The sequence below is a fragment of the Rhinopithecus bieti genome, unplaced genomic scaffold, assembly GCF_001698545.2.
Source record: "Rhinopithecus bieti isolate Rb0 unplaced genomic scaffold, ASM169854v2 scaffold_1251, whole genome shotgun sequence".
NCBI classification, from domain to species: Eukaryota; Metazoa; Chordata; class Mammalia; order Primates; family Cercopithecidae; genus Rhinopithecus; species Rhinopithecus bieti.
This window is the reverse complement of record NW_016803325.1, coordinates 822,218-836,721: the sequence shown is the minus strand read 5'-3', so window position 1 is coordinate 836,721 and position 14,504 is coordinate 822,218. Positions and strand designations below refer to the sequence as shown.

Genomic DNA, 14,504 nt, shown 5'->3' with positions numbered 1-14,504 from the left:
GGGAAGCTGGGAGTGGGTTTGGGGCAGGAATTGCTTAGGCAGTGGGGAGATGAGGGCACTGGAAAGCCCAGTGAGTGGTGGAGGCAAAAGGCACCAGAATACACAGGGGAGAGTGTGGGGAGGGAGATGAGAGCACAGCTGTTTCAAACTTTGCCCAGAGAAAGTTCCTTCCCTCTCCTTCCATCTTCTCAAGGACCACAGAGAGAACCTTTTCAGCCAAGCACAGGTGTCATTTATCTCGATATCCCATGATCTTCATTCAGGAGAGACAAGGGGGTCAAGGAGAGGAGAGCTGGCTGTGCTGTCAGGACGTGGACCTTTGGTTCCCTCTCCTGGGAATCAGGGATTGGGCTCTTGCACCTGCTTTACAACCAAGGCAAGTCCCCTCCAATCCTTGTCCCTCTGCTGCCCCACCGCTCAGCCTCACTCACAGGTACCTGGTGGGGACATGGGATGGGGGTGCTGCCTGCGTCTGAGTCAGCTGGGAGCAGGACGCCAAAGTGACAGGTATGTTTTCTTCATGAAGGACACACAGTTCTGCAGTTAGCATTGGTGAGGTTTCCACTGCTTCCAATTGCAAGAGGAAAAGGATTTGAAGAGCCTTAGTTTCATCACTGCTTCTGGGGTAAGTGTAGCAGGAGCGAAAAGTAAAAGTGAGCATAGAAGTTCCCACCGTTCAACTGTATGGCGGGGTTTGCCAGCATCCAGCAGGAAGCCACACCCTGTGTCTGCAGTTTCTACCTCCTCCACTTTAATTCCCAGGCTTTAGGCTTTTCTGTTGGAAAACTATTTTGTTAGACTCATATACGACATTGGTAAAATGAAAGTGAACAGATTTTAAAGCTCTCTTTATTTATAAGACTAGACAAATGTTGAGTTATAAGAATTTCCTTCAGGACCACAAATGGAAACAGTTCAGATGAGAAATATTTTGACAGTAAACAGAAATCCCTGTAAATCATCCCATTCTATTGGCTGGCTTGCTTCTCTCCAGTTTGAAATGGTCTCAAGCTGAGACCATTCAGGGCAAAGTCTGAGTAAATATATAACAGGCACCTTGTCTGTCCACAGAAGTCCCCACACTTTCTTTTGTTCGTTTGGAGACACAGTCTGGCTCTTTCATCCAGGCTGGAGTGCAGTGGTGCGATCTCGGCTCACTGCAACCTCTCTCTCCCGGGTTCAAGTGATTCTCCTGCATCAGCCTCCCAAGTAGCTAGAATTACAGGCACCTGCCATCATGCCTGGCTAATTTTGTATTTTGTAGAGATGGAGTTTCACCATGTTGGCCAGGCTGGTGTTGAACTCCTGACCTGAGGTGATCTGCCCGCCTCGGCCTCCCAAAGTGCTGGGATTACAGGCAAGAGCCACCACGCCCAGCCCACACTTATAATTACCGGAGAACTGAGGCTACTAAACACATACCACTCTGCAAGGTATGAAAGAAAATTTGAACCACTGTTAAGAATTATTCTGGAGAATAAAAGGATCTGAAGGTGGCATGAAGAGAATCACCTATCTCCGTACATGGGAGCTACTCTAGAAAGAAATGCAAAAGGTATATTTCAGTAATGTTTTCCTGGCTTCTCTGTTCCCCTGACAACACTGAGATGAATAGAAGCCTTGGAAGCTTCTTTTAGATAACGGTAAGAGATACGGGCAGATTGCTAGCCAATGCAGCTCTGGGTTAGTGTGATAACACAGGTTCCTTCGAATGCATTTATTTTCCCAGATTAAAAATAAGCAGGGATGGAAGTAGTTATTATGCGTTTTTCAAATTCTCTTTTCAACAGTCTATATAAATGTTGCAGAATCCTAGACTAGGATGAAAAGTAGGAGTCATGGGAACTGCAGGAGCCTGAGATCCTAAAGGAAGTCCGTACCATCTGACTTGGCAATGTAAGACACACATGTTAGTGTGGGGCACAAACTGGGAATATTAGGAGAGAGCTGGTTCCAGCACCACATCCAGAGTCACTTGGGGAAAGAGGTATGGTGGCAATCCTTTATGCTTAATATTCAATTCTGCTCCAGTAGAACATGGTACCCAGGAGAACCCAAAACTGGAATAGAAAAAAACAAGGAAAAATAAATAAGGGATTGTTTTACAAACACCTCATTCTTGGAAAAAAATGATGTTAGGTTCATTCAGGCTTAGGTGACAACAGATATTTTTGTTTGTTTTTCTTTATTCTTTAAAAAAACAAAACAAAATGGGATACATGTGCAGAACGTGCAGGTTTGTTACACAGGTATACGTGTGCCATGGTGGTTTGCTGCACTTATTGACCCATCCTCTAAGGTCCCTTCTCCTCACCCATCACCCCTCAACAGGCCCTGGTATGTGTTGTTCCCCTCCCTGTGCCCATACGTTCTCATTGTTCACCTCCCACTTATGAGTGAGAACATGCGGTGTTTGGTTTTCTGTTCCTGTGTTAGTTTGCTGAGGATGGTGACTTCCAGCTTCATCCATGTCCCTGCAAAGGACGTGATCTCATTCCATTTTATGGCTGCATAGTATTCTAGTGTGTATGGACCACATTTTCTTTATCCAGTCTATTGCTGATGGGCATTTGGGTTGGTTCCATGTCTTTGTTAGACAACAGATTTTTAAAAGTAATCTCGTTATAAGCAACATCACTGGGCCAGATGTGACACCAAATCCATCCTGCTCCAAAGCATCACTTATCACCTGCCACTCAGGCAGCTTCTCTGTTCCCCACATTCTCATCCCAGTTCTCATCCTAGACTCCTTATCGTCTGGGGTTGCCCTTTTCGTCTGTGCTAAACTTTTTTTTGCCATCAAGGCCACTTATCCTCCAATGCCTTCCTGTTTCTAGTATGTACCATTTTGGGGTAAGCATTCCTTGCTTCTAGTATTAAACTTCTCCCAGGGAACTTCTCTTTTTTCCTAAAATGCTTGTGACCTGGAATGGCTGCCTCTGAAGAAAGCCACAGAACTGAAGATACCTGACTTAGGCAAGGGCTGAGTTTTATTTTAGTTTATTTGGGCTCTGTTTTAGATCTGGCACTTACTCCTGGGTAACTTTAGCCAAGTCATTTAAATTTCCTGAGCTCCAGTTTCTGCATTTATAAAATAAATGTAACATCTCTACCTACCCCAGAGCTAGAGCAGTGAATGAGATAATGAAAAAATAACAGGATCTAATGTTTATTAGAATAACTTATTATGCATCGAGCACTGTTCTAAGTGTTACCCATGTAACTGAAGTTAATGCTTCCAAAACCCTATGGAGAAATGGAGGCACAGAGAAGTAACTTATCCAAGGTCATAGAACTAGTAGGTGGTGGAGCTGGGATTCAAATCCAGGCAGTCAGCTTCAGAGTTTATCTAGTTAATCACTAAGAAAAAGCCCCTTGCAAGCAACAGTGAAACGAGCATGCTTAAAAGCTCTCATTAAGCACAATTCTTGAGAGCCCCACTGAATTTCTCTGTTCCTTGTAAGACGGGAGACTGGCTACCTGCTTAGCTACTGTTGTGGGGATTTAATATTGAAAATATTTGACATGACGCCTTGTTTATAGCAGCTCTCAATACATTTAATCATTTAATTCCCTTCCCTTCCCTCTTTTGAATTTCAAGAGGGAATTAACTAGATACAGAGTTTATTTGATACTTGTGGAAAATCAAGGGTTACAACTGGTTTGGAGTTCTGAGATACTCAAAGCCTTTAAACATTATCCCACTCTTCCTGCTAATATGGCACAAATAGAAACTTCACTGTTACCTTTCATTCATTCAACAAATGATTGAGCTCTTATTACATGCTGTGCTTGGCACTGGGGTTACAAAGAACAGCTGGTTCTCAGTTTTTTGCAGTCAAATACGTCATCATGGACACGTTCCATCATAGAGGTGTGCACAGCATCTTGTGAGAGCTCCTAACAGGTTGGGTTCAGGGATCATGAAAGACCCCTTGAAGGAGTTGATTTCCCTCTCCTTCCTGCCTCACTCAGTTTATCACCCCCTAAGCCAGCATTTCTTTCTCTTTTTCTCTTTTTTTTTTTTTTTTTTTTGAGATAAGAGTCTTGCTCTGTCACCAGGCCGGAGTGCAGTGGCATGCTCTCAGCTCACTGCAACCTCCGTGTCCTGGGTTCAAGTGATTCTCCTGCCTCAGCCTCCCGAGTAGCTGGGATTACAGGTGCATGCCACCACACCCAGCTAACTTTTGTATTTTGAGTAAAGATGGGTTTCACCATGTTGGCCAGGATGGTCTTGATCTCTTGACCTCGTGATCCACCCACCTCAGCCTCCCAAAGGCCAACATTTCTTAAAGCATAGTGTTATGGTTCAGCTATGTCCCCAATCAAATCTCATCTTGAATTGTAGCTTCCATAATCTCCATGTGCCATGGGAGGGACCTGATGGGAGATAATTGAATCATGGGAGTGGGTTTTTTCCATGCTGTTATCCTGACAGTGAATAAGTGTTGTGAGATCTGATGGTTTTATAAAGGGCAGTTCCCCTGCACACGCTCTGTTGCCTGCTGTCATGTAAGACATGCCTTTGCTCCTCCTTCGCCTTCTGCCATGATTGTGAGGCCTCCCCAGCCATGTGGAACTATGAGTCCGTTAAACTTCTTTTTCTTTATAAAGTACATGGTTTTGGGTATTTCTTCATAGGACTGTGAAAATGGACTAATACACATAGTAAACACCTGAAGGGTGGTTCAGGAGCCCATTATGTAAGACTATCTGAATAATAATGAGAACTTATTTGCCTTTTCACTGTTTTCCTATTTGCACTGATGGTGTAAAAGCAGTAGAAAGTAAAACTGCTGGAGTAACAGCAAGAATCAAGGCAGAGTCACTAAACTGTGTTAGTGGTCATTGTGTCTTCACTGCTATGCATTTGCAGTAAAAAAAAATAAACCTTTTTTTTTTTTTTTTTGATATGGAGTCTTGCTCTGTCACCCAGGCTGGAGTGCAGTGGCTCGATCTCGGTTCACTGCAAGCTCCGCCTCCCAGGTTCACGACATTCTTCTGCCTCAGCCTCCCGAGTAGCTGGGACTACAGGTGCCTGCCACCATGCCCGGCTAATTTTTTTGTATTTTTAGTAGAAATGGGGTTTCACCATGTTAGCCAGGATGGTCTCGATCTCCTGACCTCGTGATCCGCCCGCCTCAGCCTCCCAAAGTGCTGGGATTACAGGCGTGAGCCACTGCGCCCAGCCAAAAAATAAAAACATTTGAAAAGCCAGTTTCACTTGAGATTGTCCTCAATGAAGCAGTAAGAACTACTAATTTTATTACATTTTGGTCTTTGAGTACACATCTTTTTAAATATTCTGCATGACAGTAAAGGAAGTATTCATTGATAAAGGAGTCTGTTGCATAGTGTAATATGGTTGTCTTAAAAGCACTTGCATGATTGTGTTGTGTACTGAATTTTTTTTTTTAAAGGAAACACCACTTTTACTTGAAAAAATGACGAACAGACAAGCTATGGTTGTTCAGACTTAGACAAGTGGCAGATATTTTCTTGAAAATTTACAAAGTGAGCCTGTCACTTCAAGGAAAACAACTGACAATATTCATTGCTGATGATAAATTTGAGCTTTCAAGCAAAAATCAGAACCCTGAAAAACTTGTAGCTGTCACCATGAACTTGATAGCATCCCATTGCTTAAGGTATTTTCTGATGTGACAATATCAATGCCACATGTGATTTTTTGGATATTGCATAAATAAATCAGTTAACATTTGGAAGATCTACATAACACAATGAACTAATATTTTTTCCAAATAAGCAATCTATGATGTTATAGAGTTATAAATGACTGAAAGATATATGCAAAGTGCAAGACAAACCAATGTAATGTATTTTGAACATAACAGAGTATGAAAAGCTCATTAACAGAATTTCAGATTCCAAATTGCAACTGATCTTTAAGAAGCTACTACTTGTGGGCTGGGTGCAGTGCTCATGGCCATAATCCCAGTGCTTTGGGAGGCCAGGGTGGGAGGATTGCTTGAGGCCAGGAGTTCAAGACCAACCTAGGCAACAAAGCAAGCCCTAGGCACAATGGTGTGCACCTGTAGTCCCAGTTACTGGGGAGGCCAAGGCAGGACGATTACTTGAGTCCAGGAGTTGGAGGCTACAGTGAGCTATGATTGTGCCACTGAACTCCATCATGGGTGACAGAGTGAGACTCTGACTCAAAAAAAGAAAAGAAATGAAATGGAACTACTACTTGTGGAGTTTTGTGTAGCATTGAAGAATATTCACAATTTTCTTCACATTCACAATTATCTTCAGATTGCACTTCACAAGTTCAGATAATTGTGAATATTATTAAAACACTATTTTTTTCAATTAGAATGTATTTTCTTCAAATCATTCAACCGAGGCAACATATTACAACAGATTGAATGAAGGCGCAAATATGAGAATCTAGCAGTCTTCTATTTAGCTAGTCATTGAAGAGATTTACAAAAAAAGTCACTATTATAAAATAGTTATTTTCCTTCTAAGGTTTATGTATGTTTGAACATTTTCATAATAAAATGTTGAAAAACTAAAAAAAAAAAAAATAGTTATTTTCCACAAAATATGTTGTGATAATTTTAATGGGCTTATTATTTTAAAATAAATAAACATTTAAAATTTTTCTATGTTAATTTCCAAAGGGGTAAGTGCCAATAGATATAGGCCACATAGAGAAAAGCCTTTTGGAGTCCTCAATAATTTTTGAGAGCGTAAGGGGGTTCTGAAATCAAAAGTTTGTGACTGCTTCTCTGAGGCAATGGTTCTCAATCCTGACAGCAGATCATCTGAGGGAAATAAAAAATGCCTTAGCTCAACCCCCAGGTCAACTAAATCAAAGTCTCAGAGGTTGGGGTCCAAGCAATTTTTAAAAAACGTTTCCCCACAGGGTTTTAATGTGTAGCCGGGGCTGAGAACCACTGCTCCAACCTCTTGCTGCATACGCGTCAGATAAAGTGGGCAGTAGGAAAGGATGAATCTGTCAGAGGCAGCTCTTTGGAAGGATCTGGGCTTATTAGTGTCAGGCAGGGGCCATCTAGATAGGTGACAGTCTTTGATATGTGGATGAAATGAATTAATAAGATCTGGAGACCGGGAGGAGCAGTTCACTAAGAACTCTGGCAAGGGAAAGAGGCTCTCCAGCCTTCTAAAGGCACCTGCGCATCAGTCAGCCGGAAGAAGGAGCTGGTGGGCAGGGCACAGCCTTTCCCTGGTAGGGGAAGTTAACTCCTTGCCTCTCAAGGGAACCCACTGTCCTTCCTCCAGTGCCAGAAGTTTCCTGACTAGCCTTCAGGCCTGAGGTTTTGTTTCTAGACTTTCTAGTGTGGTTGAGGTAACCAGTGGCACTCTCAAGGTCTCTCCCTATTATCATCTTCTCAGAGATAAAATATGTACTGGGAAATACTCACAGTCCAGCAGAGAATGGCAAATCCAAACCAGGCAACCCCCCAGGCATGTCGGTTCATTGGTCCAGAGATCAGTTCATAGCAGCCCTGAAGGAGTAGGCAATTCCACATTAGTGTGAGAAGAACCAGAAAGCAAAGAAGAGGTTGATGGGAAAGCAGGTTCCTCTTGGAATCAATACTGCCCAAGAGTCTGATTTCATATATACCCAGGCTATTTCCACATCTCTGGGGACAGCCAGTGCTTTACTGAGGGAACACAAACAATACTGTTGAACAATGATTCTACATCACATTTATTTGTGTCTTTATCACTTAATCTCACTACAAAGTACTGCTATTTTAGCATAACACTCTTTCTATACTGAATACGTGGACAATAAATTCAAAAATCTTAATCCAATTTTTCCCTCCCCAAAGGTTTTATTGGTGATTGATTTGGAGGCAGTTACTTTTGATTTGTTTGTTTTAAATAAAATGCTTCTGTCCATGAAAACCAGAGATCCCCTGTTGCCATTTTTAATAATCATTAAAGGAACCCCTGCATTATGCTCCCTGAATTCTCATTTGATGTTATATTTCAACGTTACTGGATTCTGATGAGACCTTGAAGGGTCACAGTGAGCATGCAAAAGAATAATTTTTTTATTCACCAAATCATTCATTCATGCATGCCACAATCCAGTAAGTATTTATACGTGGCACGCTCTATCCTAGTCACTGTGCTAAGTTCTGGAGTGATACACACGTGTAAGGCTAGAGCTGCCATCTGAGCAGCTAAGTTCTGGAGTGATACACATGTGTAAGGCTAGAGCTGCCATCTGAGCAGCCTCTACCAAAGCTCTAGGAACCAAAGGGAATGCCTAGGAAATTCTATAACCAGGGCTGGTTCCATGGACCATGCGGCCCCGCCTCTCACCCCATCTTCCACTACTAGAGGAGGTTTCTCTATAAAGCGAATGAGCTTAAGCTTCAGGGCCCCTTACTTGAAAAACCCTTTCAAGGCCCTGTGCCTACTTTTGTATGCATATTTTTATTGTTTTCCTAAGAAGGATCCTTCCCTATAATTTGTGTGTGAGGGTGGGGGTGGGGGGTTCCAGCCACAAAAAATCTACCTCCATCCTTGTCTTCTACTCATCCTTCACTCATTCTGGCCTTGTCCTACTGAGCTCCTTTGTGCTCCTTCAAAAAGCTGGGCCTGCTCCCACTTAAGGGCCTTTGCACTCACAGCTCCGTTCATGTAGAACTTTCCTCCCCAGTCTTCCAGGGTCTCATTTTCTCACTTAATTCAGACCTCTGCAAATATCATCTCAACAAAGCCTTTCCTGACAGTGGCAGAGAAAAAGACCCTTTCTCCATCCTACTCTGTATTCACCCTGCTTTATTTCTGCTCATGGCCTTTTTGGGCCTGAAATTTTATCATGTATTTGTTTGGTAACATGTTTATTTTCTGTCTCCCATGCTAGAATGCAAGTTCCATGACGGCAGAGATTTTATGTTGTTCATTGTTGAATTTCTAGAACCTAGAATAAGTGCCTGGCACATAGTAGACACCTAATAAACATTTATGGAATGAATGGAACATTAAGTAATGTTTACAACAGTATAACTTGCAACACACTTGATGGTTCACAGAACACTCCCATATCTGCTACTCCTGAGTCCTCCCAACAATCCCAGGAGGTGGGCATTCATTTAATTATATATATATAAGAGCCTTCTTATGCCAGGTACCAAGTACTGGCTGGGCATTTAGCTGTGGCAAACAGAAGTAGGCCTTGCCTTCATGAAGCTCACAGACAGAAGCCCCATTTTTTTCACCTCTTCTCATTTAGTGCCTTTTCGTGATGCTAGTCAATTTAGTGGTTCTTTACTTGATTTTCCTTCATTTCATCATAACATTTTTGGGGTATAGTGATGACAATTTGCATATAGCATTTCTGAGTCACATAAACCATAACATAGAATATATATATTTGCATCTGACATGCTGTGTGAAATTCTAGTTAATTTCTACTATTACCAAGCTTATAGTGACTTCCCTAATTTCATTAGTCTTCACAGCTGTAGCAGCACCTTTGTGCATTGTAGATCCTACAATATGGATGTGAAAAAGTGAAGCATGGGCAGCACAGTGAGACCTCATCTCTACAAAAAATAAAATTAGCCAGGTCTGGTGGTACATGCCTGGAGTCCCAGTTAGTTGGGAGGCTGAGGTGGAAGGGAGGATCACTCGTGCCCAGGAGTTCCAGGTTGCAATAAGCTGTGATTGCGGCATGGCACTTCAGCTTGGGTGACAGAGTGAGACCCTGTCTCTCAAACAAAACAAAACAAAACAAATACCAGGCCAGGCACGGTGGCTCATGCCTTTAATCCCAGCACTTTGGGAGGCTGAGGTGGGCGGATCACAAGGTCAAGAGATCGAGACCATCCTGGCCAACATGGTGAAACCCTATCTCTACTAAAAACACAAAAATTATCTGGGTGTGGTTGTGTGCACCTGTAGTCCCAGCTACTTGGGAGGCTGCGGCAGGAGAATCGCTTGAATCTGGGAGGTGGAAGTTGCAGTGAGCCAAGGTCGTGCCACTGCATTTCAGCCTGGCAACAGAGCGAGACAGACTCCGTCTCAGAAAAAACAAAGAAAAGAAAAGAAAAGGAAAACCATTCATTATTCACTTCTTTATTCACCCATCTATCAAACATTGGTGCTTGCCTTGTGCCAGGCATTATGCTAAGTACTAAAAATATCAAATCTGTAGAATCGAAAAATACACAGTCCTCAAGGAGACTCAGAAAAAATAGACTTGGGAACAAATATAGTTCCAGGTGGTGAATGCAATAATAGAAATAAAGTATACCAGGTCTTGGGGTGGCACCTTTTGCTTGGTGGGAAAGGACGGCAAGAGGGGACTTAGCAAGACCTATGGGCCAGGGAGAATGGTGGTGTGTGGGAATCTGGGAGGCTGGGCTAAGGAGTATCAGAAAGGATTAATAGATAAGAGATGATGTCAAAGGAGCAGAATGAGTGAGGTTGAGAAACAGGGAGCACAGGATGTCAGGAACAAAAAGAGGAATTTCAGAATTCAGGAATTTGGTGGAGGAGTAGGGCTGAGTGATGACGAATTTGTAGTTGGTAGGCAGTGGAGGTGGAGTTGTTAGAACAGATGAGGCCAGGGAACTACAAGGGAACATGTTAGAAGCATTGTCAAAATGGGTGTGGAGGTCCCAAGATAGAGGAAAAGAGTTCATTGTATCTTTTCCTCAATTTCTCATGTATCTAAACTTGAGAAAAGTAAGTTGCTTCAGGTTTGTCCTCATAACTACAATATTATATGTGCTAGGAAAAAAATGTGTAACTATGAAATAAACTGGTTATATGAAGACAAATGTCTTATTTTCTTCCCTTTCAAAGAGGTAATACAGTTTGTACACAATTACAATCAATCAATTGTACACAATTACAATCCAACTTGCATGAGCCAGTTCCAATGTTGAAATATCAAAAGCCTTTTATAGTCCTGAGAATAATTATATTGCACAGCATGATTATAAGCAGCAAATTTAATTTTTAATAACAATCTGAATATAATTGATTAAAACAGTGCCAGACAATATTGCAGTCAAGCTCAATGAGGGTTGCTTTGGACACTGCTGCAAAATAATCTAGATCACTCCCATGCCCTTTTCTGGAATAATGCATCCAGTTCCAGTCCAGTCACCCTGCCAGGTATGTGGTGATCAACAGTGCCATGTCCCTCAATCTGAAAGTGCAGTTTGTTCTACTCCCAAACAAAAGAGCCTGACATTTCTCAATTATTTAATGAGCTGGTACACAACTAGCTTTCCTTAAAGAAAGCTTTCCTGAGCAGAGCACAGCGTTTCAGTGTACAGTGTCAGCAGATGCTGACTACAAGTATATGGGGATTCTCACCAGGACTTTTGGGGAATATTAGTAAGTCTTCATTGGCTTAGAGTCTGTGCTTGAAGCCAGAAAACTCGTGTTTCAAAAGCCAGAGGGTTTTTTGAAAAGATGGACATTTACTAGTTGTGTGGCCTCGGCAAGGTATTTATTAGCATCTCTATATCTAAGTTCTTCATCTGTAAAGCACGGATCCTACTGGCACCTACTACTGAGCATTAAAGGAGATAGTATATGCGTGGCACTTGAAACAGTGTTTGGCATTTAGTAAGCATTCAATAAATGTTTGTTTTCATGATTGTAATCACATTATCCTCATCAGCCTGGAAACTTTTTCAAAAACTGTATATATTTAAACTACCTTCCATCCAAATCACCAACCTAATGTTTATTAAGACTGTACTACTTTACCATTGAATAAGGAATGTGGATGTGTAATTACTACATTTACCCTCAGCAATAGTCATTGCTTTGGAATTGGCAAAACATTCTTTTTGCACATCATCCCTTCCAATTTACATTTTGCAAAACTAGAGGAAAACTTTGTTTAATGTAAATATTTCTTGAAATAGCAATTCTATACATTGTACAAATGTCTTTATTTAAACGAAGTTGGATTCCGCTATTGCAATTCTCATGTTCTGTTACTTTTATTAGAATGTAAATTTGCCCCATCAGTCCTAGTTTAGCATTTGCAGTTTATTAACAGAGAAGGAAATAGTTAACATGAGGTTTAGGGAAAAGAATGTAGAATTCCTTACTGAAAGACTATTTCCTACAGTTGACCAATATTTTCCTCATAAAGAGCAGCAGAACCTCCTGGCAAGTCTTGGGAGGAGAGAGGACTCACCTGATTGTGATAAAAACCAGGCACGCCTAGTTTACAAGCCTCCAGGTTGAGAGGTTCTTTAAGATTGTTCATAACACAGCACTGACGAGGCCAGGGATAGTCAGCATCATTATTCTCAGTCCGGAAGGCAGACGTGTATTTCTGCCAGTCTGATGGACCATTTACGCCACAGCAGTTGTCCTGTCAGCAGATAAGAGATACAAAATTCTCTTTCGTGGTCCCTACTAGAGCCATTAATGTAGCAACTGAAATTTTATAGAGAAAGAAGATACGGAAAGTGTACCATATCTTACATTTACTAAGAAGTCCCCAAATGACAGCTGAAGGTGTTGATAACTTACAACTTACAGTTTACAGTTTGTAAAATAATGTTTACACTTATTACTTTACTAGTCATTAGTGAGCCCTGTAGCCATTGATATGTTACTTAAACTCTCTAAGCCTCAGTTTCCTTAACTGTAAAATTGGAATATAGTACCTATCTCATAGAGTTTTTTTAAGGATTAAATGAGTTAATTTACTTAATGTGCTCAATACAGTGCCTGGCTTATGGTAAACTCTTAATAAATGTTAATTATGATTGATACTGTACTAATATCTTGATATAACAATGTGAGAGAGGAATAATTATTCTGATGTATGAGCAAATTGAGAATTGTAAAATTAAAAATTTTAGTGATGAAGTTAGGAGTAATTGTTCTTGTTTTGCTTTTCTGTGCATTTAAACTTTTTAAAGAGTAATTAGGTATTATTTTTATAATGGGAGAAAATAAAGTGAAAAAAATAACCTGGTGACACACAGCTGTCTCCACATAGGGAAGGGAGATCAATTAATACATCCCTTACACTCTGGATAGAATTGAGAATACAGGACAAAACACAATTCATATAGCTGTCCTTCTTTATTATCAATTCTGCTAAAATCCTTCAAAAGGGAGGAAGTTAAAACTATGGGTATCTTGGGACTTTTAGAATGAATATATTCAAGTAAGCTCGATGATAAATCAACCATCTTTAAAGGATGTACAATTTTGTCACTATATTATGGGAAATATCTAACTAAGAAAAAGAATTACTCTGCATTCTGGGAAAAAATGGTTAAGTCTAAGCCAGGCTTATTTCAAACTAGGATTTAAGTGGAGACAGAGAAGAGTTAAGCATCCAGAATTGAGCTCTGCAGTGCTCCAAGCTTCAGATTTGGGTAAAGAGTGACAGCAGAGGAGACCAGCAGAGGAGACTAAGCGGGCGTAGCCAGTGAGACAAATGCTGATAAGATGTCAAAGAAGATGAGGACAGAAACTTGGCCATTGGATTTGGCAGGATGGAGGTAATTGGTAATGATGACCAGGGTTGTTTTTGTTGAGTGGTGGGGCCAGAGGCCAATTGTAGTTGGATGAAAGCAGATGAGGGGGATGAAAATGGGGACCACAAGTGTAGGCGTCTCTTCTGAGATTTGCTGTGGAATAAAACAAAAGAGTAGTAGAACAGAAGAGTGGGTGAATGTTGGACAAGGGAGTCTTTTTATAAGATGGACAATTTAAGATGTCCATGTAGGCTGATGAAAGGGAGAAACTGATGAGGCAGATCAGAGCAGGGAAGACTGTCGGGGCAAAGGAGATGGAATGCAGAACAGAAGCAAAAGAGCTAGACAAAGGACAGCCCATGTGTCATAACAAGAGAGAAGGCAAAATGCACAGGTGTAGATCAATGTAGATTTGATGAGAAAGATGAGCTGGTTCTTGTCTAATTGCTTCTATATTCTTAAAAACATATGAGGTCAGGTCATCAGCTGAGAGGGAGGGTGAGGAGCAATGTGGCAGGCATGGAGGAAGAACATGTGAAATAGTGACAAGTGAATTTTCTGGGAAAATATACTAGGAAATATTATCTGCCCATTTGAGCTCTGTGGTCACAAGTTTAAATTGAAATTATCACAGTTGTGTGACTTTTCTCAGCAATGTTTAACTCTTAGAGTATAAACGAAGAGTGAGCAAAAAGCTGTATTCTACTCAGTGGGCTTGGTTAGGAAAGAGTGACCAACAGAGAAGGGTAGGGAAGGAATGGCTATGGGGCTGGACTTGAATATGGGTTAGGCAAAGAGCAAAGAGAAAACATGAAAGGGGTGATAGAAAGTTAAAAAGTGGTCAATTAATTGGAGGTCCTAATGGGGTAAAATTATTAGAATTGAGATATTAGAATAAATGAAATAAATAATAGAAATTAGTGGTCAGAGAGTAGAATGTTCTTAGTGGCACAGTTATTGGTGATGGCATGCTGGCTATGGAAGAGGGTGGAGGTAGGGTGGAAGACAAAATCTTTGAAACGGGGT

General features: G+C 41.2%; 1 protein-coding gene across 1 annotated transcript in view; it reads right to left on the bottom strand.

Moving 5' to 3' along the window:
- Positions 1-831: 831 nt before the first annotated feature.
- The window catches only part of UPK1B (uroplakin 1B), a 32,096-nt gene continuing 18,423 nt past the window's right edge, over positions 832-14,504 (bottom strand). The window contains exons 6-8 of the mRNA XM_017875364.1: positions 12,176-12,355; positions 7,413-7,496; positions 832-2,060 (exon numbers count right to left, since the gene is read on the bottom strand). Of these exons, the coding sequence (XP_017730853.1) occupies positions 2,010-2,060; positions 7,413-7,496; positions 12,176-12,355 (315 nt within the window). The 3' untranslated portion in view covers positions 832-2,009. The remainder of the gene's footprint in view (positions 2,061-7,412; positions 7,497-12,175; positions 12,356-14,504) is intronic.